At 59.4% G+C, this 24,601-nt stretch overlaps 2 protein-coding genes across 2 annotated transcripts in view; one reads left to right on the plus strand and one right to left on the minus strand.

Moving 5' to 3' along the window:
- Positions 1-60: 60 nt before the first annotated feature.
- Positions 61-8,453, minus strand: AP3S2 (adaptor related protein complex 3 subunit sigma 2). Its single transcript, XM_076348195.1, has 6 exons — positions 7,910-8,453; positions 7,422-7,513; positions 7,192-7,303; positions 5,413-5,484; positions 1,583-1,690; positions 61-975 (listed from the first exon to the last, which is right to left on the minus strand). Exons 1-6 carry the CDS (start codon positions 7,976-7,978, stop codon positions 847-849), a joined length of 582 nt encoding a protein of 193 aa, XP_076204310.1. The 5' UTR covers positions 7,979-8,453; the 3' UTR covers positions 61-846.
- A 4,855-nt stretch (positions 8,454-13,308) lies between these two features.
- ZNF710 (zinc finger protein 710) overlaps positions 13,309-24,601 on the plus strand; it is a 33,472-nt gene continuing 22,179 nt past the window's right edge. Inside the window, exon 1 of the mRNA XM_076348196.1 lies at positions 13,309-13,348. The gene's annotated coding sequence lies outside the window, so the exon portion shown is untranslated. The remainder of the gene's footprint in view (positions 13,349-24,601) is intronic.

A 24,601-nucleotide genomic window follows, 5' to 3' on the forward strand; every position in this document is an offset into this window, starting at 1 on the left:
CCCCCCCTCCCGGTGCTCCCCCTGGAGCCGGGTCAGCAGCACCCACAGCAGACAAAGACACAGGTTCACACGGTAGTTTATTAGGGCACAGGGACATGCTCCAGGAGGCCCCAGCCTGGCCTGGCCCCAACCCTGCAAGCCGGCTGCTCTTCTCCCCCGCAGCTTTCGGCACAGGCTTGCCCAGCCCAGACAGAGGCAGCAGGCAGCTCCCTCCCCTCTCACCGGCAGCGTCTCCCGGTCCAGCAGGTACCACCCACACTGACCCCAGCTCCAGAGCTCACAGCAGCTCTGATGAGCAACCCTGACCAGACTGCTACCAATCCCAGCCTGGGGTGCCAGACCCAGCGAGCATGACCCAGGGTGGGTGCAGGGATGCCAGGCAGGAGACAGCCCAGCCCAGGGACGATGGAGGAGATGACAACCTACGGCTCCTCTGGGAGCCATCAGCTACAGGTGCAATTTTACAACCGGGAATCCCAAGAAGTGCTGGGAGAGGCAGGACCTGGCTCTTCGCCACGCAGCGAGGAGAGGCTGTGCATCCACGGGGAGGGAGGAGGGAGGGGAAGAAAGGCCACCCTCATTGTTGGGAGACCAGAGAGCAGAACCACACCAAGGTCCAAGGTGATGGACAGGCGGACAGCACCACCTCCTTCTCGCTGAGCCCCATCACCACTCCCTACCCTCTGCCAGCCAGCCAGGCACCCCAGCAGCACACTGTGCCCACCGTGTGCCACACAGGCAGAGACCCAGAAGGGGCAGAGGGAGCCCAGCGGAGCCCAGCTCCTCTCCCCAGCCAGCCCAGGCCACAGCCCACGTGCGTGGGCAGCACTCCCCACCGCAGGACGCTCACATGAACTGTGACAGGTTGGGCACTTTGATGTTGATGTCTCCGATGTTGATGTTGCGAGGGATCTCTGGCAGGTTGATGTTCTTCACAGCCGAGACCGCGCGGGAAGGAGCGGCTGAGAGGCCTCCCTGCCGACAGGAGGGACCAGTGACCGCCGGCCCCTCACCCCCGCAGCCCCCCTGCGAGGGGCTCCGGGCTGCTCCCGGCTCAGCCCCGTGCTTTGCCACAGGAGCATCCCCAAACCGAGCCCTGCCCCGTGCTGCCCTGCCTCCCCCAAGACCCAGGGCTCGGCCACGTCCCCACACACGCGGCTCGGCACGGGTGCACCTGGGGAGCAGCCCCCACACCCGCCTCCCACCCCGCTGACGGACCCGGTCCTATTAATAGCACAGGATCAGGAGCGGCAGGGGCAGCGCGGTGCTTCCCGGCAACCAGAGCACAGCTGCATGTTCACAATGACAGCGCAAACAGGGGCAATAAACTTCATTACCTCAGGTTATTAACCTTGATGGGAACAGCCATTTCCATGCTCGGGCTGCTCCCTATGCTCCTGAACAGCATGGAACACAGCTGGGAGGGATGCCCCAGCCCTCTCCATGAGGACTCAGGCAGGCAGAGACCACGGATACTGGGGATACCCCATATGCGCCAGCCCCAGATGCCACAGGCTGCCCCCCCTCGCAGCCTGGAGTCCATCAGCCTCCCACAGGGGAGAGCCACAGCATCGCCACTCACCTCTGCCTTCTCCAGCTTGCTCTGGGCCTCCACCTGCGCCACGATCTCGTTCATGTTGGTCTCCAGCACCATGCCGCCTATCACCACCTCCTGCAAGATGTGGTGAACCTGCAAGGGAAGGGAAGGGAAGGCTGGGAGCAGCAGCAGCCACAGTGCCTGCAGGCTGGTGGGGAAGCGCGTCGGGGACTGGCATTTCCCCGAGAGACACAAATCCAGCCCTGTCCTCCCCTCAGCCCACACAGTCCTGGCAGCCGGCTGCCCGGAGGGCAAGAGGGCGGCCATGGTCCTCAGCACAGGGGGAGTCCAGCAGTCCCATTTACTGCTTGTACCTCTGCTCTAGAGGACACCTACCACAGAGGCCAGAGCAAACGTCGCCCACTGGACCACCAGGCACAGGGCAGACCCTAGAGAGGCCAGGCCTGACCCGGCCCGCTGGCACACCCTGGCTGTGCCATCTCTGAAGTTTGATCCCTCCTTGGGCCGGGACCCAGGTCACACCCGGGAACAGCTCCCTGCCTAGAAAGCGTGCTGCAGAGGAGCCCACAGGGCAGCAGAGACCCCAGGGCCTCCCGGAGCCACCTGGCAGGACGCTTCTTCCCAGAACCAGTTTCTTCTACCCAGAAAGCCAGGCCAGAGCCCAACTTCTTTGCTTTCTCTTAGGAAAGACAAGACTGTGACACATGCACATAAAAAGCACGAAACTGCTAAGAGAGTCTGCTCCCTTCCCCAGGGTCCGCCCGGGGTCCAAGGATGAAACAGAGCAGTCTCAAGGCAGTGAGCCGCTCCCTCCTGCCAGCCCCCGCCGAAGAGCACCGGCAGGACCACACACCCACAGCAGGAGAAAGCGCCCGTTCTGGTTTGCAATCCAAGAAAACACAAACAGCCCCAGGGCAGCAGCTGGGCCCTGCCGGGCAGCCGCGACCTGTGACAGCACCTTCGGCTCCACCGCCCCGCACAGCCCAGCCTTCCTTGCTAAGTCAGCAGCTCCCAACAACCACCCAGCACAGATATGAATTTATGGGTCTCTGGTTACTTACGTGAAATAGGCTATTACTGGAAGATGGTTAAGTTGTTACATCGTTTTATGGCTTCATGATGGCAGCTTGCACTTGTAAACACTGTGTGGCAAATACTGCCAGGACAATGCTATGAAAAATAACGCAAGCTGGAGAACCTGCTAGAAGGGGGAAACCCAGCTTTGTGCAAACGGCGAGCCTGATGCCCTGCAGGGCTCCCCAGGGGTCCCGTCCTGCTCTGACAGCACCAGGAGCAGCAAGGTGTGCAGGATCAGCACTGCACAGGGTGAGCCACAGGCGATACAGCACCTTCCCGGGACACCCGCAGCGCAGGAACCGCTGTCCCGCAGCACAGCCTCAGATCAGCCCAGCCCCGGCAAACACCGCGCTAGATGGTGCTAGCAGCTCCCCGCAACAGGAGAGCATCTGGGCTGCAGGAAATGTTGTTCCTTCAAGATCTGGCTTCAGCCCAAGTTGGACCAAAACCAACAGGGCAGAAATCCCAAGCAAGCTTTGTTTTTCAAACCGAAACACAGCACTTCCTGAACAAACCGTGTCCTCTCCAGGACCTCACAGCTGCTTAGCAAAACTCACGTTCTCCTCCAGAGTACGAAGCACAACCAGGGGCTGGGCAACAGTCTCCCCTGAGCCTCCCCATGGCTTCGTGGCTCCAGTCTCCCCTTGCAAAAGAGGGATCCCTGCAGCTCTGAGGTTGCTGCTTCCAAAGCTGGAAGCCTAAAAGCACTGGTGTCACTGGTGCCCAAGAACCACAGACCCAACAGCCCCATCCAGCTGCCCGCTGCAAGAGTGGGGACCCGAAACCCGCAGCAGCTCTCATTTCACAGACCCTGCACTGCATACAGAGTGTAAGGTGTATCTTAAGGCAGTAATAGAAAATCACAGGACCCAGACAAGGCTGCACCCAAATCCCAGCCAGAGCCTGCTGGGTTGGGGATGTTCACAGCCGAAGCCTCTACTCGACAAATCAGCGCTTTCCCGTTGACATTGGCCTCATTTCTCCTGTTCTAGTCGGGAACTCATGAACTCTGCAATCCATCTGCCAGAGCAGAGGGTAGCACCATGCCCTGCACAGCTCTTGACAAACTAAAGTCCTGGAGGCAGGGCTCCATGGGAGCACTGGGGCAGCATCACAGCCACGGAAAGCCCTGCCCGGGCATCCGAGGGGCAAGACCTGGGGACCAGCAGGACACATCTGTGTATTCCCAGCACCCCTAACGCCGCCTGTCTGTAACCAAGCTCTTGGAAGCACGGGTACTCAACACGAACACATCTGAGAAATAAATACATGCCAAATGTAGAAAGAAAGATGAGAGGACAAACTGATAGTGGCCAAGGACTGAAGTCAAGGCTGGGAAGCAGCGGGAGCACAGGACGGGAAGTAAACAAGCCTGACTGGTAGGGGAGCCTCAGGGTGACCAAGCCCAGGGCCTCCCCTATCAGAAACCCTCCCAGCTCCTGTCTCCTTTGAACCCTTTGCTTGGCAGGAGAGTTCAGAGGAAGGGCAATGCATGCTACTGCTGGCAAAACAGACAAGCAACAGGGTAATCTCTTCTGCCTGTGGGCTGCGGATTGAGTGTAAAGCTGCCGGGTCTTGGTCACACCACAAAATAAGTGACTGAGAGTGCATCCTCCCCCAGATGTGGCCAGAGGTGATCTGGGTGGCTGCCGTCACTTCTCCCACAAGTACTTCTCCTTCCTTCTGACTTCCTCCTTCCTCCCCTTTTGCTTGCTTTGATAAGAACATTTTTGCTGACGAGATAATCAACCTTGTAACATTTCTAAAAGTCTACAGCCAGGCAAATTATGAAATCAAAGTCTTACTTCACCAGTTGCTAATACATTCAGCTGATCCATATCGCCTTCTAAGAAGATTTGCTAACATCATTCCTCTGCCAGAGTTCATAAGTTGGAATTGCCAACAGAAAGGGAACATTTTACAGCCTTATTGATTTTTTTTGCACTTCTCTTTTTTGTTTTCAACAAAGCAAGAAAATCCTTATCAACAGCAACACAAGTCCAGCACACATCAGCTAAGCCTCTCCTTTCTCTAAGTGTAGTCCCAGCTATCTTCAGCCCCATCTATGAGAAGATCAAAGAGGATAGGTTTCCACCCAGAAACTCTGTCCAGCTAAAGAGGAAGCATTAAAGGCTGTGACTCAAACGAAAGTTTACCAAACACTTTGTATTCCAAACGCTCCCATTGTTCCTTACCTTTTTTTCCCTGCAGCTCTAGTAAAATGTTAACAAGACTCCCAATGGGTCCCACAGTACAGCGAGAAGAGGCAAAATGCCCCTGCACAATGCCAGAGCCTGCCCAGCCCCACCGGTGCCCGCCCATGCAGAAGACCAAGAGCGAAGCCTCAGCGCAGATCTCTGTCACTTGACCGCACAGTTACCCAGTGTCGGTGGCAGTCACCAGCCCACACACATCCCCATCGCTGTGCTGCAGCAGAGAGCACAGCCCCGCCGCAGTAAAATGCCGCTGGCAACGGGGCGAGCACTGGAAGCCAAAAACCAGCTTACCCCTGGAGGACTCGGGACAGAGCCCAGCGACTTGGATATCTTGGAGGACACCGTGAGCAGCTAAAGAAGACCCCAAGCTGACAACTTCCCCACCCAGGATTTCAATCTCTCCCCAAAAAGTGACCCCTAATGTACCAACAGCATCTCCTGAAAGGCTCCAGAGCTCAAGGCTGGGCCAGCTCCTGCCCACATGAGTGCAGGCTCTAGGGAGGGCAGGGCTGGGAGAACGATGGCACTGGCCCAGAGGAGCACACAGAGCCTACAACCCACCTTGTCCATGTGGAAGATGAGGTCCAGCTCACAGACGTTCTCAAAGCACTTGTCCAGCGTCTCCACAAACACCTGAGGGAGCAGGAAGGGAAGGTCAGTACAGATGACCACCGCAAGATGCTTCCTGCACACAGCCCCAGGGCCTGCAGGCAAAAAAGCCGCAGCCCGGACCAGAAACTCGTTTCACCCCAGGGTGTCACCCTGAGAGGGAACAAAACCCTCTCAACAACCCCATCTCCCTTCGATGGTAGGAAAGTGCCTGTTCCCAGAGCAACCACAGGCAGGTCCAGCCTGGGGGCTGACCAGGACCCCCAGCACTGTGGCAGCAGCCAGAGGCAGCGTGGGGTAGGGGGATTGCCACATGGGCACCAGTGCCAGTCCTCACTACATCACAGAAATCAGGTCAAGAAGCCCTGACCTGCCTAGGAGAGAGCTTGTCTTGGCAAGGGGCCTGCGGCTGGAACGAGAGCCTGGCCCTGCTGGGCCGGCTGCAGAGGGAGGGCATGGCAGGTCCAACCTGGGCAGCGCGGAGGGCTTCTCCTCCGGCCCCGGACAGGCTGTCTCGCAGCAGCGGTGTGTACCCACTCGCTGTTGCCTTAAGGCGCTGCCGGTGCTGCCCGCATACCTGGAACCTCTCATTGCATGTTTCTGATCAAGCCCCAGCTCAAGGGGCCTGGCACAAGGTCAAGGGCACCGAAACACAGGACTCGGCCATTCTGGGGGGAATCCGAGGTGTCAATGTCCTGATCCGCTGCAGCGCTGGGACAATGGCGGGTCACCGTGTCCGGGGCAGGGCTGCAGCCCACCAGAACAGCCTGAAAGGGGCCAAGTTATGGGAACTGCGTGATCACAGGGCGGGTGACCTGAGGAGGGCAGGCGGCCTCCTGCCAACTCCTGTACCGACACTCTCATGCCTGCCGTTAGCCGGATTTAACAAAGGTCCTTTTACAAGTCCACAGTGTTTGAACACAATTTTAAAAATGCACTTGTGGTTTTGGGCCCCTCACTACAAGAAAGACATTGAGGTGCTGGAGCGCATCCAAAGACGAGCAACAAAGCTGGTGAAAGATCTGGAGAACAAGTCTTATGAGGAGCGGCTGAGGGAACTGGGGTTGTTCAGCCTGGAGAGAAGGAGGCTGACGGGAGACCTCATCGCTCTCTACAACTACCTGAAAGGAGGTTGTAGCGAGGTGGGTGTCGGTCTCTTCTCCCAAGTAACAAGCGACAGGACGAGAGGAAATGGCCTCAAGTTGCGCCAGGGGAGGTTTAGATTGGACATGAGGAAAAATTTCTTCACCGAAAGGGCTGTCAAGCATTGGAACAGGCTGCCCAGGGAAGTGGTTGAGTCACCATCCCTGGAGGTATTTAAAAGACATGTAGATGTGGTGCTTAGGGACATGGTTTAGTGGTGGACTTGGCAGTGTTAGGTTTACGGTTGGACTCAATGATCTTAAGGGTCTTTTCCAACCTAAACGATTCTGTGATTCAATTTTTTAAAGAAATTCATTCAGATTCACTTCCCCCACTACTTCCATGCAGAGGAGCTGTGTATCAGCTAACACGCGTGCAGCAACCCCTCCCCATTGCAGCCCCTGAACAGCTTCTCATTCACTTCCAGAAGGGCCGGCACAGAGATGCCACAGACACGAAGCGGACCTGAAAGGTGTCGGGGCCAGGCCACCCAGCAAGGACTGTGCCTCGGGGGAAGGTACCTGCCGGCCACCCGGGGCTGAGCAGAGCGGCTGCCCTCGGGCAACAAACCTGACTGCAGAGACTGACCTGGATGAGGTCCAGGATGCCCAGCTCACTCTCCGAGGAGTCCACGCAGAAGACGAAGTACAGCGTAGCGTAGTGGCGGTAGATCAGCTTGTAGTCTGAGCCACCAAACAGGCTGCAGAGACACGAGGAGCGGTGAAGGGCTTTGGGCGGGGGGGACACAGCCCAGGTGCTCCCCCGGCCAAAGGGACAGCCCTGCACGGCCCCCCATCGCAGGAGGGTCAGAGGGTTACCTGCCACACTCCAGGAAGTTGCAGATGTGGTCATCCCGCTTCAGCACCAGGTGGAAAGTCTCTCGGATAATCTGCTGCTGCACCTCCTCCGCCTGCAAGGAGATGAGGACAAGCACCCATGGGCCCATGGCCTGGAGGACCCATGTCCCCTGCTCTCCCCTGTGGCAGGGGGAAGGATGCCGTGAGCTGGCAGCTCCGGGTGACAGGCAGGTCCCAGCTCCCCGCCAGCCCTGGCACCACAGGAACAGCCGCGGGGGCAGCCCCAGGTGACCCGGCCATGGGGCATCCCGAGGGACCAGGCCAGGGCGCTGGGCTGAGGCAGGCAAGGCTCCCCAGCCCCACAGCAATCGTCCCTGCAACCCGGGCCCCCCTCGAGCCCCAGCCGAACCCCCTGACACCCCCAGCCCCACACCGGGCTCAAGTACCCGCTGCCACCAGCCCCATAGGCAGCCCTGTCCCCGTCTCCGTCCCTGTCCCCGTCCCCGCACCAGGTGCTGGTAGAAGCGGACGAGCCGCGGCTTGCCGTGGTTGTTGAACACCAAGATGGCGTTGATCATCCCGGCGGCTGGACGGGCCGGGCCGGGAGCGGAACCGGGGCCGCAGCGGCCGCAGCCTCCCTGCAGGAAACCCCTCGCCCGACCCGGAAACGCGGCGGCGGGCGGCGGAGCGGCGCTCCGTCCCGGCCCCCGGGGCCCGGTAGGCTGAGCCCGGGCGGCCCCGCAGGGACCCTGCGCCCCCGGAGCAGCCGGGCCCGGCCTCGGCCCAACACGCAGTGCCGGGGCTCGGGGACCGGCCGGTTCCGGTGGACCGTGCTCAGGGGGGACGCTCGGAGCCCCCTCTCCGGCGGTGCCCGGGCCGGGGCGCAGCTGCTCTCCCGCTGCCAAGGCCGGGGGCTCCCCGGGACCGGGCCGCTGGACCGGGGCCTGTCCCGGCCCTCTCCGGGACAACGATAGCCACCAGGGGCAGACCGGGAAGGGGGTAGCCGTTCCTCGCGGCCCGCAATGGGGCAGGGCACGAGCAGATCTAGAGCCGGACTGCCCCTGCCCCTGCCCCTGCCCCTGCCCCTGCCCCTGCCCCTGCCCCTGCCCCTGCCCCTGCCCGCGCCGGCTCCGCCACCGGCCCCGCCGCCCGCTCCCCGTCCGAGCCGCCAGGGGGCGCACCAGCCCCAGAACGACGGGAGCCGCGCGGTGCCACGCCGCGGCAGAGCGAGAGGGAGGGCGTGTAGGGGGCGTGGCCGCTCGCCGGGGCGGAGCTCGGCGGCACGCCCTCTCTTAAAGCGCCAGCGCCCCTGCCTGCCTGGGGGGGGCTCCTGGGCGGGGTCAGAGGTCACCGGCGGGGCCTGGCGGCGTGGGCTGCCGTGCGGGCGGCCGGAGCAGACCCCGGCCTGGCCCCGGCGGGGCTGCTGCCCCCGGCACCCAACGGGGCCGGCCCGTGGCTCTCCCTGCCTCTCCCAGCGGCTCAGCCCCGCTGCCCCGCTGCCTGCCGTCCTGCCGTCCTGCCGTCCTGCCGTCCTGCTGTCCTGCCAGCCCCTGCTCTGTCCCGAGCAGGAGCTGCTGGGAGGGGAGAGGCCCCCCCGGGCCCACTGCATGGGGACAGCCGGGCCAGGACAGGCCGCTGAGGGCTTTACAAGAGGACACTCAGCTGCCCGCCATCTTCTGCCCTCACCACAGCCCAACGGCTCCCCCCGAAGCCCCCCAGGACCAGGCCAGCCCCACCGGCCGTGGTGCCCAGGGTGGTCGGCTCACAGCCTGGGGGACTGTTCGGGGCCGTGGCTGCTCCTGTGGGCTCTCCTCCCCCCCCCCCCCCCCCCCCCCCCGGGCTAAACCTCCTACTGCAGCGTCGCCGTTCGGCTGGGCCAAGCCGTCGCGGTTGCTCAGGGGGACGAGTGTTATTTACGGGGCTGCCAGCCTTGGGCTGCGCTCAAACCACAGCACAGAGGAGTTCCTCCCAGGTGATCAGCCGCAGCGGTGGAGGGGGTCACACCCAGAGAGCCTGTGAGCCCCCCAGGAACGCTACCGCTGCACGGGCACCACCCGCAGACAAACAGTTGTTAGATCTCTGAATAATTCGATCTGCTTAAGAGTTATTTTGAAGAGTAAAAGGAGAAGGAATCACATACAGTTGCAGTTGCACCAGTTTTTTAAGGACCAGGAAATCAAAAAGCAAGCAGTGAAGGGTGTATGATCCCAGATTAATGTAAAGAAATCGCACAAGCAAGTAGGGTACAATCTAAAGACCACGGCGTGACTGAGTTACGAGTAGCAAGGGACATCAAGGGCAACAAGAAAAGGATTCAATGTGCAGTACAGAAGTACTGGAAGGAAGGGGGAGACGGGGGGAAATAAAGATCCATAACTTAACGGGGAAAGGGAGTAAAATAATCAAGGATACAGAGAAACGCGCTTTGCTCCAGCCTTCATACGAAAAGGTTGGTTGTACCAACATTAACAAAGGGAGAAGGAGAGCAGGGCAACATGGAGGAGAGCCAGGGGAAAGGATATCGAGGGGCACCGGGTTTGGAGAAGGGCAGCCCCAGCACCCGTTTTTAGAAGATGGGTGTGAATCGTCCCCGGGGCCGTGCTGCTGTGCTGGCCTGGCGCCCACTCCCGGGGCAATGATAAACACGGCACCAGCCTGTCACCACACATGCCCCAGGGGATGGTACGGTGATAACAAACGGGTCCGTGAGGATGACACCAACGCAGCAGGAGCCCTTCCTCTGACGGGGGAGCGGTAAATGCCACGTGCCTTGATCCCACCGAGGCTCTCAACACGCCTCCACGTGAGGCCCTGGTCAGCAAACTAACGAACCGTGCCCCACACGGGAACACCAGGTGATGACTCAGCTGCACCCCAGAAGCAGTGGGCGACAGGACGCGCCGATGGACAGCGGCCGTGCCAGAGGAGGGCATTTCCAATGGGGCTGGCCTGGTGTAGCCCGTGTTTCCCTGATGACCTGGAGCAGAGCATGGGGTCACCAAAACGGCAGGCAGCATCGAGCTGGGAGGGGCCCGAAGTGCTAGGTGGGACGAGCTCCGGACTCAAAACTCTCTTGGCAAATTAAAGACGTCATCCAAAGCGAACACGCTGAGATTCAATAAAGAGAAATGCGAGGAGCTGCTCTGCAGGAGGACTGGGAGATGCGAAGGGGTGAGCAGCCGCCGCGGAGCAGGGCTGCAGAGGGTCATGGTCTCCGCCTCCGGGAGCAACCGTGGGGGCTGCTACAGGGGGCAAGTGCCACCTCACACCCCAAGCGTGGCGGTCGCTGGTCTGCTGACCACGGAGGGAGCCCCGGCTGCAGTCGGTGCCCAGGTTGGGACCCTGCGCTTCATCGGGGACGGGGGCAATTAGGGGGGATCCAGGAGGGAGCGAAAAGAATGACAAGAAGCCCAAGAACTTGGCCCGTAAGGAAAGGAGAGGGGAAGCACTTCAGGTGTCCACAAACGCTGGCTGAGAGGAAACGTGGCAACGGTCTGCTGCTGCATAGGGGATGTTACAGGCCGAGGTATCAAGAATTCAGCTTAGATGGCAGCAAGGAGATCTCATTTTTTCAGCCGTTCTGGTCACAGATCCCACCCTTCTGGAGGCAGAACCCCTCTCACCGGAGGCAGAAGGCTGCGTTAGATAAAGGGGACCTCTGGGGGTCCCCTGCCCCAGGCCCTGCTCCAGCAGCGTCACCCAGAGCCAGCGGCCCCGGGCCACGGCTGGGCTGTGGGTGCCTCCAGGGATGGAGACCCCCCCACCGCCCCGGGCAGCCTGTCCCCGGGCTGGCGCCGTCCCCCAGCAGGGTCTGGCCGCGGCGCCCCGTGGGGACGTCCCCGCAGGACGGCCTCCAGGAGTGCTGGGAGGCACCGGCCTCCCCGGCCTCCGCTGAGGGACACCGATTGGCTGGGCCTCCACTCAGGGACACCGATTGGCTGAGCTTCACCTCTACCACCTCTGATTGGCTGAGACCTCCGCAGACGCCTGGTGGTCCTCAACTGCAAGAGGCTGTGGGTGCTCCTGGCCCGGCATGCTGATTGGCTGAGGCGGCTGCAGCCTCGTGTCTCCACATCCTGATTGGCTGAGGCTGCTGCAGCCTCGTGTCTCCTCATCCCGATTGGCTGAGGCTGCTGCAGCCTCGTGTCTCCTCATCCCGATTGGCTGAGGCTGCTGCAGCCTCGTGTCTCCTCATCCCGATTGGCTGAGGCTGCCACGGGGGCTGCTCCCTGACAGGCGGGTTGGCTGGGGGGCTGCTCCCCACCTCTGCTGCCCCGGCTCCCTCCGGCCGTGGCCGCGGCGCCCGCTGAGCCCGGCCCTGCCGCGTGCACTCGGGCCACCCCACGCCAATGCCTGGCGCTCTGGGCGCACGCAACGGCCGGGGCGTCCGCGGGAATTTAAGAGAGCGAATCTCCTTCAGCCGCGTTTCTGATCCTTTAATATTTGCAAATATTTGCGCGGGCAAACTCGGTCCTTAGCAAAGCGCACGGGGTGAGGCAGGATCGCAAACACGAGGAGAGAAATGTCAGTTTAAGTGAATGTTCACATCAGCCGGGTCTGGTCTCTGGAAGTGCCCCGACCTGGGCCGGTCAGACAGCAGCCATAACGTGACAGGGGTTGCTTGGCCAGCCCTCCAACACGCGTAGTGGATGTAGGAAGCCGTAAGCGCAGGCACTGACAGCTTAAACAGATTGGCAAGATCCATTTTCACCCAAGAATACAAAAAAACACTGAAAACGAAAATTGTGTCTGCCAGACAAAGGACTGCATTTTTAGACAAACTCTTTGCTGTGATTAGTCTGTCCAGCTCCACCTGCTTCCATGGAGATGAGAATCTCCGCTCCCAACGCACCAGCCGAATCGCAGCTGCCTTCGCATACACCTTCTTCCATGAGGAGGAGACCCTCATCCTCCTCGCGATGGGAGCCAGAGCTCCCGTCCCCCGCCTGCAGCTGTAAGACACTTTGCAGTTGCCAACCGCTCCCCTTACCACGCCGCGTTACGGGCCCCGTCCCTCCCCTTGGGGAGCTGCCACCTTCTGCCACCACAGCCCCATCCTGCCTCCCCACCGCGGCGGACCTTGGCCTCTCCCTCCACCGCTGCCTGTGGCCTCCCCAGGGGGGGTAAACAGCATCCCCCCACCACAAGACCCTCAGATTTCTGGATCATCCCAAATTCTGCTCATCCCTTTCTTTTTTGGGGGAGAGGGGGGCCTTGCCATCAGCTGGTATAATAGAAGCCCTGCAAGGTTCCTGGGGCGCAGATGATCTTTCCCATACGCCTACCATCACCGTGGAGGAGAGCAATGCCCAGCAGCCAAGCGGGAAAGCGGGGTCCCATCACCCATCCCTACAACCACGGCTCCTCCGGGCTGCGCGTAACCCCCCCTGAGCATCCCTCTATGGGGTGATAAGCTCCCCAAACCCAAGGGATACTCATCCGCAGGATAATATAACCCCTGGGGCCGGGGGTCCTGGGTGGCCACCATGGAAGAAGAGATGCTGCACGGGGCCGGTGGGGGCGCGGGGTCGGGCTGGCCGCGACCGGTGGTCGCGGCCAGCCCGATCCCGCGCCCCCACCGGCCCCACGCGGCATGGGGGGGCCCCATCGGACGCCCCCATCCCCGTTACCATCAGACGAGCCGCGCCCCGCAGCTTTGTTCCCCGCAACCGGTACCGAGGGCGGACCCGGCCCCGGGGGATGGAGAGGGCTGGGGAGGCGGAGGAGGGGGGATCGCGGTGCTCGGGAAACTTGGTGGGGGGGACGCGGGGGCACGGCGGGGAGATAAAGGGCGGCCGCCGGCGGCCGAGTTAGGAGGAGCTGTTTTGCATCCCTTCACGTCAGCCCTGCCTCATTCCCTCCTTCTTCCTTCCTGCGCACCCAGCGCCGGGCCCGGAGCCGCCGCCGCCGCCGCCCCGCGCCCTGCGGAGCCGCCGCGGGAGCGCACGGTGAGTCCCCGCCGCCGGGCTCCCCCCCCACCACCGCCGCCCCCCCCCTCCCCCCCTTCCTCCACCGGGGGGAACCGCCGGTCCGCAGCCGGGGCCACCGATATGTCGCCGCCTTCTCTTCCAGTTCCACCTTCCCCCCGCGACGGAGACGGGAGCGATGGCGGCGGGAGGGAGGCGGGAGGGACGGGGGGGGGGGGGCCGGCGGCGGCGGCGGCGGCGGTGCCCGCTCCGCACGTGGGTCCGCCGCCCCCCCGCTCCCCGCCGACAAGTTTCCCCGTCGCCGCTCGCAAACTTTCTCCGCGGTCGCGGGGCCGATAAAGTTGCGGCGAGGGCGGGGAGGGCGGCCCGGCCCGGCCCGGCGCCGCTCCCGGCCGCGGGGTCGTTACCTGTTGAGGGAGGGAGCGCGGCGGCCCCGGAGGATGCATCACCCCCGGACCGGGCTCCGCGGCACCGAGCGCGGCTTTGCGGGGGGGGGGGGGGAGGCGGCGGGGGCTCCGGGGAGCGGCTGGGAGGGGGAGCCCGCGCAGGTAACGCGCGTGGGTGGGGATGCGCGGAGGGGGAGAGGGCGGGTTGGGTGTCGGGGCGGTCGCCGAGCAGCACCCCGGGGTGCCCCGACCCGGCGCATCCTCGCCCCGCGGCGAGGGGCAGCCGCTGCCCGCCGCCCTCCTCGGAGCGGCCGCGGGGGGGGCGAGGGGCGCCCGGGCCGGCAGGTTCGCGGCGCTGCTGGGGGCCGGGACGGGGGCTGGGGGGGGGTGGGGGAGGGGGGAGCCAAGGGCTCCCCGCACGGGCCGCGCCCGAAGTTTGGGGACAGTTTGCAGGTGCTGGGGACCGGCCTGGCGGCGGCTGTCCCGGGTGGGCTCCCCCGTATCTACAGCAACAGAGGGAAAGTACCACGGGGGTGGGGGCTGAAATGAAATGGGTGGGTGACTCTGCGGGGCCCAGGCTGGCCCGTCCCGCACCGGGCAGGTCCCGCTTGTGCTTTCCGTCACGGAGGCGCCCCGAGATTTCCCGGTGTCGGAACCCCCCGATAGCACCGCGGGAGGGTCTCGGTCTGGGGGCAGCGCACCACGGCTGGGCCGGGGGCTGCTTTGTCTTCTGCTTCCCTGCTAGGGACAGCGGCTCATCAGGGACTCCTTGTTTGTGCAGCCCTTTGATAGCTCCCTGTTAATCAACAGGATGCGGTGATTAAATTAGTTATAATTAATTAATTAGTCAATCATTAGTAGTTTCTTTGTAAGCAGCCTGTGTGGGCAGAGGAGCAGGAGTGATGGGAGTGGAAGGCGGCATCCTGGAGCCTGACCTCCCGCCGGGTCCAGACCCGGCAGCGCAGAGGGCAGCGCCACGAACTCCACCAGGCTCCTGCGCTCCACGCCGCGCTCCCAACCTCGGCTTGGTGGCTTCTTGTGTCGCTGATTTAAACCAGCCTCACGAAGCCGTATATTCAGTGGTTCCAGCAAACACGGTTTCAGTCTGATTTGTGCAGGTAGTCTGGGCCGGCCGCAGAATTTTAACAAATGCATCTTGGTCGGAGGGAGACCCTAAACCATGGCTTTCCCAGGGAGAGTCCTGAGAAGTCGCAATAGGGGCACTCGTCTCAGCATCCCCTTTGGAGCCCCTGGGGGTAACCGACTCCTGACTGTTGGTTGGGAAGCCGCAGCCATGGCAGCAAACACCTTCTGACCGGTCCCCCCGGCTCCCACCCCTGGGTGACTGCTTCCCCACCTGCGGGAGCAGCCGTGGGAGCCAGGCGCATCCTCCTTAGCAAGAGCCACCACAGGCAGAGCCCAGATCACGACCCGGCTGGGCCGGGCCTCTTTTCTGCGAGTAGGCTTCCATTAATGCCCTCTTTGAATAGCGATCACATTATATCCCTATAAAATGGTAAATTAGATCACAGTAACTTGAGCTCTGCTACACACCGAGAAACATTGCCAACCTAAACTTGGGAGGTGACTCGGAGGATCAGACGATACCTGTGGTGGAGGGAGCGGGAGCATCTTCCACGGTGCCCAAGTAGCCTGTCTCCTCTTGTTCCCTTTGTTTGACATTGGCAGAGTTTGGTTTAATCTCTGAGAAAGTGTTTTTATTTGGTTTTATTGGACCACAATGCAAAAAAGGTTTTTCATTTATAAACTAGTTTAGGAAACACGGTGTAGAGAGGAATGTCCTTGGGGACAGAGGACTGTGATTCGGTGATGAGCATTTCCCTTTGTCCCACTGTCCCACATTTTCCTCCTCCAGCCCCGTGCACAGCTCTCCTCCTCCCTCAGTCCTCACAAATGGCAGCACGTCGCGGTGGCATTTGTGTTGGGAGATGGACCCAGCTCAGCCTGCCCGCCTCCAGGCGCGGCTTTCCCTAAAAAAACAATTTCTGTCCAAAGCATGGTGCAGTGGAGTGAAATGCATGAAGTCGGTCGGGAATGGTGCTCTCGCTGGAGTGAGCTGTGCGGGGGGGTCTGTGTTTGAAAAACTGGGAGGCTACCACTCTTCTTTGCCCTGGTTTTGATGGAGGAGCGGGGTTCTCTCCCGCTGAGAACGAGCACGTAATGCAGTTTCTTTCCCAAACTTTAAATTAAGGGGCAGGGGAATCATGATTTTAAATTTTCCTGATGGTGGTCTTTATTCTCAACTGTCTGTCCGTCATTTGAGTGACAGTAAAGTATTTCTAACGAAAATAAATAGAAACAACATGTAAGCAACCTGCCTAAAAATCTCTTTGTAAAGCATGTAGCTTCCACGATGCCCTTGCGCTATCGCTGTCCTCCCGTTTCTCTGAACATTTGTACAATGTTCTCCGCAAAGTATCATAGGTTTTTTAGTAAAGGAGAAGTGACTGGGGCAGGGGGAAGGCTTCTTGTTTTTTTAGATGCCAGGTCTTCTGGCTCGCTGTGAACACTCTCAAGTGGGAAGAAAAACCTCATCTCCCACCCTTCCTTCCTTCCTTCCTTCCTTCTCAGGCCACCTCTAATTTCACAGCAGAGAAACCGAGGGAGACAGGCAGTGTCCGGATTGCTCTTTTGTGTAGGGCAAAGAAAAACTTGTAGAAAGTTAATGTGAAACTTTGTAGGAGTTGCTCCTGAGATAAAAAAGAGGTAATTCGGTGATGGGGGAGCACCAGAAGCTGTGCAGGCGCAGGATGCTAAATTAGAACAAGGTACATCCTGCAGCCCTGGGGTCTGTCCAGGAGGCTTGAGGGGCATCAAATTTGTACAGATTTTAAAAAAAGATAACACTTCCTTTTTCATTTGAAATGGACAATGTCCTCCCCAAAAGCTGGGGGGCTGAAAATGTTACACTGGGTTTGTGCAAGTCTGTGGGAGTGAGATGGGGGATCGGGAGCCTGGGGGTCTCGCGCTCGCAGGTGGTGAGTTGGAGGGACCAGTGTACATTTAGACCTGCTCGCGGGTCACCGGAGGAGTCCCGAGCTGCAGGATCTGGCCGACACGGAGCGCGGTCTCCCTCAATGCACAGGATCTGTGCGATTTGTTGGTGCGGTAGTGGATGAAGGAAGAGCGGGCCATCGCTTGCTCAGGCTGCCAGGGGCTTGGGGAGGTCCCGGAGCAGCGGCCGACGGGGAGCCGCTCGGTGAGGGGTGGCTGGCTGCCAGCGTGGCGCAGGGTGGTGAGGAGCAGAAGTGCCAGGGTTTCGCACCGGGCCTTGCATGGCTCAGCAATGCACAAATCACGCGGGAAGGGATGAGTGGGGAATTAGTGAAATCCTGTTTTACTCTGAGAAGTGATACTTGCTTTCCAGGAGTGGCTCAGAGGAGGGAAAGGGCAGCACGGTGTGGAGTGCGGTGACAGTGACATTTCATGTCGGTAGCTGAGTAGTAGACAACAAAGGAGGAAAATTTGTAACTGTTCTTCACCTTACAAGGTTAAAAATTAACTGAATCAACCACAAATCAGACCTGAGCATTGCTGCTGGCAGCTCAGGTGAAGAGCTTTTGGATGCAGCTACGACTGGAAGTGCTGATGGATGAGATGCTGCTCCCTAAATAAAACAGGAGGGATGATGCCACTGGCAATACCATGAAGTTTTCAGGCAGAGGGTAATGCAGAGGTGGTCACAGTGTGAGCGATGGGGAAGGGTCTGACAAATCCACCCCAGAGGTGGCAGCAGTTTGGGGTCACGGTAATGAAAATCCTTCTGATGTACTGGGGGTGTAACGCATGAGCTATGAAAAATGCTGGTGAGGACAGATGTGCAAGAAAAATTTTGGTGGAGAACATTTAATAACAGGAATCCTTATGGCTTTGGGACAGCAGCAGTTGCAGGTGGGTGGATGGGGGAGCATAAGCAATGACCGGAGCAGGTTTGGTCTGCGCTGCCTGAACAGGAGCCCTGCCTAAGGTTGGAGCTGCCAAAGAGGAGCTGTGGGCGCTGGCATGAGGCTGGGCTTTCGGCACTCGTAAGTGGCCCCGGTGGGTTGAGGACCCCTCAGCCAAGGCTGGAGGGGGCAGGCAGAGAGGTGGGGAGGGCTAGGGGTGCCTGCCCGGGGCTGCAGGGGGAAGGTGAGGGCAGCACTGAAACCCACCCTTAGAGCAGAGGGCTGGAAAGGACTGGGAACGGGTTACTGATGCCAAACACACGGCACAGCTCTGGCCTGAAAATGGCCTAAAAATGTCACTGCTCAACAGTTCCCGCTGCCGCATGTGTGTGCGCACACGTGTGTTTGCTGGGGGTCTCGGTGGTGCGGGCGCTGCCGCGGTGCCCGGTGGATCTGTACCTGGCCGGGCACTGGGGTTGGAGATTTCATTACTGCAGCGAGAAAAGCAACTTCCAGTGCAAGTGTGTTTTAAATGGATGCTGTGACCCAGAGTGATTGAAATGAGTGAATTTAGTTAAAATCAAAACTCTATTCTTCATCTGTTTCCCCTTGCTCTTCAGCACATTCGGTGGGCCCCTGCGCCCTGACAAACAGCACGCTTCCCTCTTGCGTGCAAAACCATGAGTATCTCCAGCACAGCCTGCGAATGACAGAGAAAAAGAGGTTTTGACTAAGAAGGAAATATCAGTCAGCCCTTTAAAGGCTTTATCTCAGCATGTCAGTTTGGGCAAGAATATGTTTTAACTAGGAAGCAGCACGTGGATGTGTTCATTGTTTTACTTCCACATCTTGTGTATGTGAAACCGTATTTCTGCAATGGCATTGTACACCCAGATGCACTTTGCTGGGCAGCGTGGGAGTCGCTGTAGTTAAAAAGGGGAATTTCGTGGGGATTGCAGGCTGAGGCCACAAACAGTTGGTGCAGAAACGAAATCTTTAGGGCTTGCTGCTCTCTGTCCATCTGAAGTCTTTAACATCCTTCCCTACGAGGTGCTGCTGTTTCCCGCCGCCGCTCCCGCAACCGGCACCACGGCAGGGCTGAGTTTGTTCCCTGGGTACAGCTGGGACCGGCCGGTGGCACCACCGGGCTGGGGGGAGAGCCAGGCTTTGCCCCTGACAGGCGGAAGCCACACTGGGCTGGAGCCCGTGTCCTGCCCGTGGTCATGGGCGACCCGGTGAGGGAGAGGAGGAGGAGGAAGGACAGGCAGAACTGCAGGAGGAAGAGCGCTCGCTGGCTGCCTCTAAATTTATCTTTCCTGTTTCTCGGTAGCAGCATTGTCTCATGTCCGTGCCCCATGGTGCTGGGTCATTTCTCCCCTCTCTGCCCTTTCTCCTGACATCTCATCGCTCGTCTGTATTATCCTGGGTTTAACGAGCTCTCTGTCCTTTCCCTGCTTTTCCTTTCAAATTTTTAATTCTTTAAGTGCTCCCTGGTTGATTTTCCCTTCCTGCACCCTTGGTCTGTTCTCACACCCCTGTGCCAAGGCTGCTGTCCTGCGGCCCTTTGGGCAGGGGCCGGGGGGGGGCAGCCCGTGCCTCCTCCTGCCGGGGCCGGGCAGGGCTCCAGAGCAGCCCCCGGCTGGGGGGTGTTAAACTCCAGGTTAGGGGGTGTCTCAGTGCCTGTAGGCTCAGCACTGCCAGGACTGGAAATAAAGGCACGAGCTGGAGGATGACGGTGTTGGGATGTTTTCCCTTGGGGAGGCCTTTGTTTAACACTTAATACACTGTTCTCCCTCCCAGAGAGAGGCGATGGGTGCAGCCCTCCGACCTGCCGCCGCTTCAGCGCTTTCTCTCTCCCCTTGCTGAGTTTCTCTCTCCCACCACACCTTGCTGGCATCACGCACCCGCCCCAGCTCTCCCGCTGCTCCCCCAACCCCGACCACGGCTCCGGTTTTAATGCTTGAGACAGTCTGAGCATAGATCTTGGCCGTAAGGTGCCCACCAGAGCGGAGCTGGCAGAGGAGGCAGGCAGGTGCCTGCCCACGGGCAGCCCAGCCCTGCTCGTCCTGGGCCTTGCTAGGGAGATGCTGAGCGTGGCCGGGTAGATCAGGGATGTCCAAGACTGGCCCGGCTGGCAGCTGCTTTTGGGTAGAGTTAGTTGCTGTTGTAAGGATGGGTATTCTGGGGAGCTGGCTCCCGTTGCCAGCCAGGACACACATCCACGGGGACTGTGAGACTCTCCTTCCTCACAGAGGACTTTCCGCTCTCGAGTACTGACCCTTCAGCCGTCTGAAACAGGGGCACCATAAAATCTGAACTTTAATATCTCCCTACTCTGTGCCAATTGCAATCTTTTCTGGGTTTTTTTGAGCGGTCTGAGAGTTACCATTTTCAGGCACTGATCGACCTGCCCTCCCTGGTTTGCCCCTTGGCTTTGCTCTGGCGATGTCGGTATATATTCTCCGTGGCTATTTTGCGCTCGCTGTGCGAGAGGCTCATCTTTCAGTCCTTGCTCATGAGTCCCCGTGACTGCTGTGGGCAGACCAGCTCATTGCAGGTTTCTGCTGCTGTTCAGAGGAGCTACAGACCCGGGGCCTGGGTTTGTAGGCACGGGTGCCCTCCAGAGAAAAATGACTTTCTAGAGTAGGCAGAACTGAAAGAGCCTTTTCCGTTGGTGGTGCCAAGCCTCTTCGCTGAATTTCTTCTCGTCCTTCCCCGTTTTATGCCTTGGCTGTTCAGCACGCGCTTGTAAAGCCCATCAGGGTAATTGCAGAAGTTGTCTGCAGAGAGCAAGCCTTGATTTATGGGGGCTTGAGTGGTTTGGTTTCATTTTATGATTATCAACAAGGGACACATATAAGCAAATTATTTCAACAGCTGAATATTCTGTATATTTATAGGACTTTCTTGCTGTAAGAAGAAAGAGTGCAAAATACAGCCATTATGCAGATTGTGATGAAAACGGGCACTGGGGTGGTTCAAGCAGACCCGAGTGTGAGCCGGCCCTTGGTGCTGCCAAAGCAAAGGCAAAATGCCTATAGACAAAACCAGCCTTGAGGATACATTATAAAATATTTATCAAGATGAGTAAAAAGTGCAAACATCCCCACCCCCCTCCGTCACGGCCATTGTTTGTCCACTGCATTTTCCCTTGTATCAGCCAGTGAGCTCTTTCTGAGCGTCTCACGCTGGGTGGGTGTTTCATTCCCTCCAGTGCCCGCGGCAGTTCCCTACCCAGGTTTGCCCAACATCTGCTGCGATTTCGGGAGTGAAACAGCTGCGAGCTGCAGGGCCATGGGCATCGTGCGGGGCGAGCTCCAGGCGTGTGAGTCTGTCTGTGCCCGACGGTCTGGATGGTGTGACACGCTCCGGACAGTGGTGCCAAACTCTCCTTTGGACTCCATTTAAAAAAATAAGTAAATATGCAGTCTTGTGTAAAATCTCAGCCTCCACTCGGAGTTAGGAGTGTTGGATGAACCCTCACAACATGATAACATACACAAAAACATAAGTGCAATAAGCGGAAATTTCTTTTTAACTTGGCCATGTAAACCCTACAGAAGTATGTAGTTAATGCAACGTTCCTCCGGCCCGGCAAGAGCCTTTGCTTCCCCCGCGAGAAAAGCAGCCGTGGTCCTCTGGCTGCTGTGGTTTTACAAGACATCTGCCGTGCAGAAAGGCCAATGCTTTTATGGTTTGTAGGCGGCCGGTGGCAAGCATGGAAATCCAATCGCATGGGCTACGCACACCGTCCTCGGCAAGAACGTGCAGACAACTGCACCTAGCACCCACGTACCCGGCTGCTGGATGCATCTCCTGGAGCTCCGGGAGAGCAGAGATGTCACTGGGGACCACTCTTCCCTCTGCTCGCAGATGCTCCAATTTCAAGACTCAGATTTCAAAATCTAAGTTTCTGCTCCCCTGAAGTCACCAGAAACGTGAGGGACGGCAGATGTGGAGTCCTTTATGCGGGGAGCCTTTCTGCAGAGATCACCCCGATAGGTTCCTCACTGATGTGTCTGAAGTGGAATAAAAAGTAGCTCAGCTTAAAAAAAAAAAAAAAATCCCCAAACTTTACTCTCTCATAGACTCTCAAATAGTCTGAAATTATATATACAGCCTTTATTTTCTGAAGCACCCGTCCTGTAGCTGCCGTACATTCATTATCCTTCATTAGGGCAGAAGCAGTGCCTTCTGGCTTGAAGAGGTGTTTTCCATATCAGTCACTCTGACTTCACTGCCTTGAATTTTACCTGTCACTGTTTCAGACTTTTCATCTGTGTCAGGTTAGGCTCCGTGCTGGAGGATTTTTTCCTTTAATGACAAAGTTTGGTATTTTGAAATAGACTCTTTGTGTTCCCATGGTGCCGCTGCTCGGGGCTGGGGGATTCGGGACAAACCGCCATTCCCAGCCCCCGGCAGGGCCTACGGAGGGTGGGTTGTGGACGGGGCCGGTGTGCCTGCACCGGTGCTTGGAAACCTGTTTGCTGAGCTTTGAGAAAACAAAAGCGATGCGGGGGGTTAGACGTATTCCGAACTGAACCCCTAATGCACACAGGCGCAGTCAGAGGCAGAAACGGCCTCGCTACGGCCGGGGATGCGGGTGGAGTGCTCATGCTGCTGGGTACCGACAGGATGGAGCAGGGCAGCGTCGTCGGCTGCGATGGCCCTGTTTGCCAGGACGAGGTTTTGGCTACCGAAGCCCTTGGTGCTGGCAGCCGGCGGGCAGCCACGCTGTGGCCGTTGTTTGTCATCGTGTGCTCTCTGTCCCCCGCGGGTGGCTGTGCGGCGGCGGGTCCTGGTGGCAGGGATGGAGCTGGGCACCCCAGGGCTGGGGAGGGATCTCAGCCCGAGTCCTATGCCGTCTATCGCCGACTCCGGTTCCCCTCTTGCCCTGAGTTTCCAGTTCAGGTGTCACTGGAGACCCCCTGCGGTGAGGGTGCCCAGAGCAACAGCTGCCGGGGTGGGCGCTGAGGCTGGTGGGGCTCGGGGGGAGCACTCTGGGGGTGCCCTTCATTCATCTGACTCCCCTCTTGCCCCTCAGGGTTTGTACCCTGCAGAGCAATTCAGAGGAGGACTGGGTGGTCCAGAGAGGCACCTCGGGGACAGGGAGAGCAGCACCCACAGCCTGCACGAGGCCCCAGCAATGGCTCTCGGTCTCTGTGGCTGCTAGAGAGCGTCAGGAAGGGGGGAGGAGAGCAGACATGGCTGGCTTTGGTTCATCCCCTAAAACCTGGGGGAGACAAGGCACCCACAGCTGGAGGAGGCGGATGCTCCCGCTGCACCGGAGCAGGGCAGGCTGCCCACGCCCTTGCTGCCCGCACCAGGGCCTCTCCCGAGGTGGTACAGGGCAGAGCAGGGAATGCCCTGGAGCTGGGCAGAGCAGCCCATGTTCCCTGGGCTGCATGGCCATTCCCCTGTCCCACAAATCCAACCACACTGTGTGTGCCCCATTGGCAGATGCCCCCCAGATGCCCATGGCCGTCACGTACCCCGCCTGGCCAGCACTGCCTGCCGGGAGATACCGTATTTTCCATATCTGACTTAGCACGATCACTTCCTTGGGTCAGTCCTGAGCTGAGATTTCATAAGCTGCCACCAGCGGGGACCCTCCGCCTGGTACCTCCCGCTCCATCTGTCCTGAACCACGCTTTCCAAACACTCATCTTTCTGAACTGCTCAGCTGCTCAGAAAAGGATCTGAAACATTTTTCACCTTGTGGATCTGAAAGTAATGTGGTGTTTGCAGCTGAGCAGTCAGTTTTGCTCCTAAAATGGTGCAACACATCCAGTAACGCTGTTATCGGAGAAGTCAGAAGTGGGACATTCCCAGAGGGCCCAGGCTGGTGCCTGGCAGGGTGGGAGGGGGTCCAGTGGCTCCCCAGCCCCTGCCCGCCCGCTGTGGGAAAGCTGCGATTCTCCCTCCTCCTTTTGCCTGTGGGCTACAGAAAAGTGCACTCAATGTGTTTGTTATTTAACATTTCTACCCCCACTGGTGTCACCTGTGAGTTCTGCAGGGGAGATTTCATGTGTTGGAGGTAATTCCTTGAGACATTGAGCTGGGAGGTCCTGCCTTCCTCCGTGCTGTTTTGGCCATACTTCGCCTCACAAAGGCTTATTGGGGATCTTTTCCCTTCGCTAAGAGCAAACCCAGTCGGTGGTGGTGTGCTCAGGGACGTCCTGATGGCTGCTGGCTCGCAGGGGCCGGTGCGGTTGGTAGCAGTTTTCTCCAAAGCAGAACAGCCTGAAAATCTGAAGTTCACAGAGGAGACACAGAGTGAAATGTCCCCTCACCCGGCAGCTCCTCACCCTCTCCTCAGAGCAGCCTCTGTGCCGGCAGCAGGACCTGGCTCCACTTATCAATAACAGTGGGCTTCAGAAGCTCTGACAGGTTTTACATGTGAAAGGTTATCTGGTAGAGTATTAATTAACATGCTCAAATTAGACCCTCTTGGCTATGATTATCATGTTACCTGGCCCGGCAGAGGTGACAGCGGGTGCGGTGGGAAATGTGGTACGAAGCAGCCCCGGCTCCCCAGGCACGTGGTGCAGCCGCTGGTGCTGCTGTCCCGTCCGGTGTCCATCCTTGTGCTGCACGGTGGTGTGGCACCGGCGGCAGAGCTCAGCTGATGCCCGGCCGTGGTGGGCGCAGCATCCCTGCGGGGAGCGGGCAGCCTGGGGGGGGGGGGGGGGGGGGGCAGGGGAGGGGGCTCCAGCCCTGGCAAGTCTCTGGGACCCCTTGTCTCCAACACCGGGAGCAGCTGTTTGAGAAGCGGAGGGGAGTTTTGCATGACTGTACTGGAGGCTGTGCTGAAGTTCCCGTCCGTGCTCGCCCCAGGGCTGTCGGTCGCCCTCTCCCCCTTCCCCGCACCGCAGTGAGAGGGGTAATGTCTGCCCGGGTACGGGGGCTCGGGGGGAGCGTTTCCTGGCCACTGTTCAGCACATGGGAAGACTGAACTTAGCAGCAAAATCACGTGTAGTACG

The sequence above is a fragment of the Aptenodytes patagonicus genome, chromosome 10 (genome assembly GCF_965638725.1).
Source record: "Aptenodytes patagonicus chromosome 10, bAptPat1.pri.cur, whole genome shotgun sequence".
Lineage (NCBI taxonomy): Eukaryota > Metazoa > Chordata > Aves > Sphenisciformes > Spheniscidae > Aptenodytes > Aptenodytes patagonicus.

Bases quoted from the DNA above. Each gene is read 5' to 3' on its own strand.
- AP3S2 (XM_076348195.1), bottom strand. From the start codon at position 7,978: ATGATCAACGCCATCTTGGTGTTCAACAACCACGGCAAGCCGCGGCTC. The intron at 7,514-7,909 runs GTGCGGGGACGG...ATCTCCTTGCAG, and splicing joins TCCGCTTCTACCAGCACCTG to GCGGAGGAGGTGCAGCAGCA. The intron at 7,304-7,421 runs GTAACCCTCTGA...GTGTCTCTGCAG, and splicing joins AACTTCCTGGAGTGTGGCAG to CCTGTTTGGTGGCTCAGACT.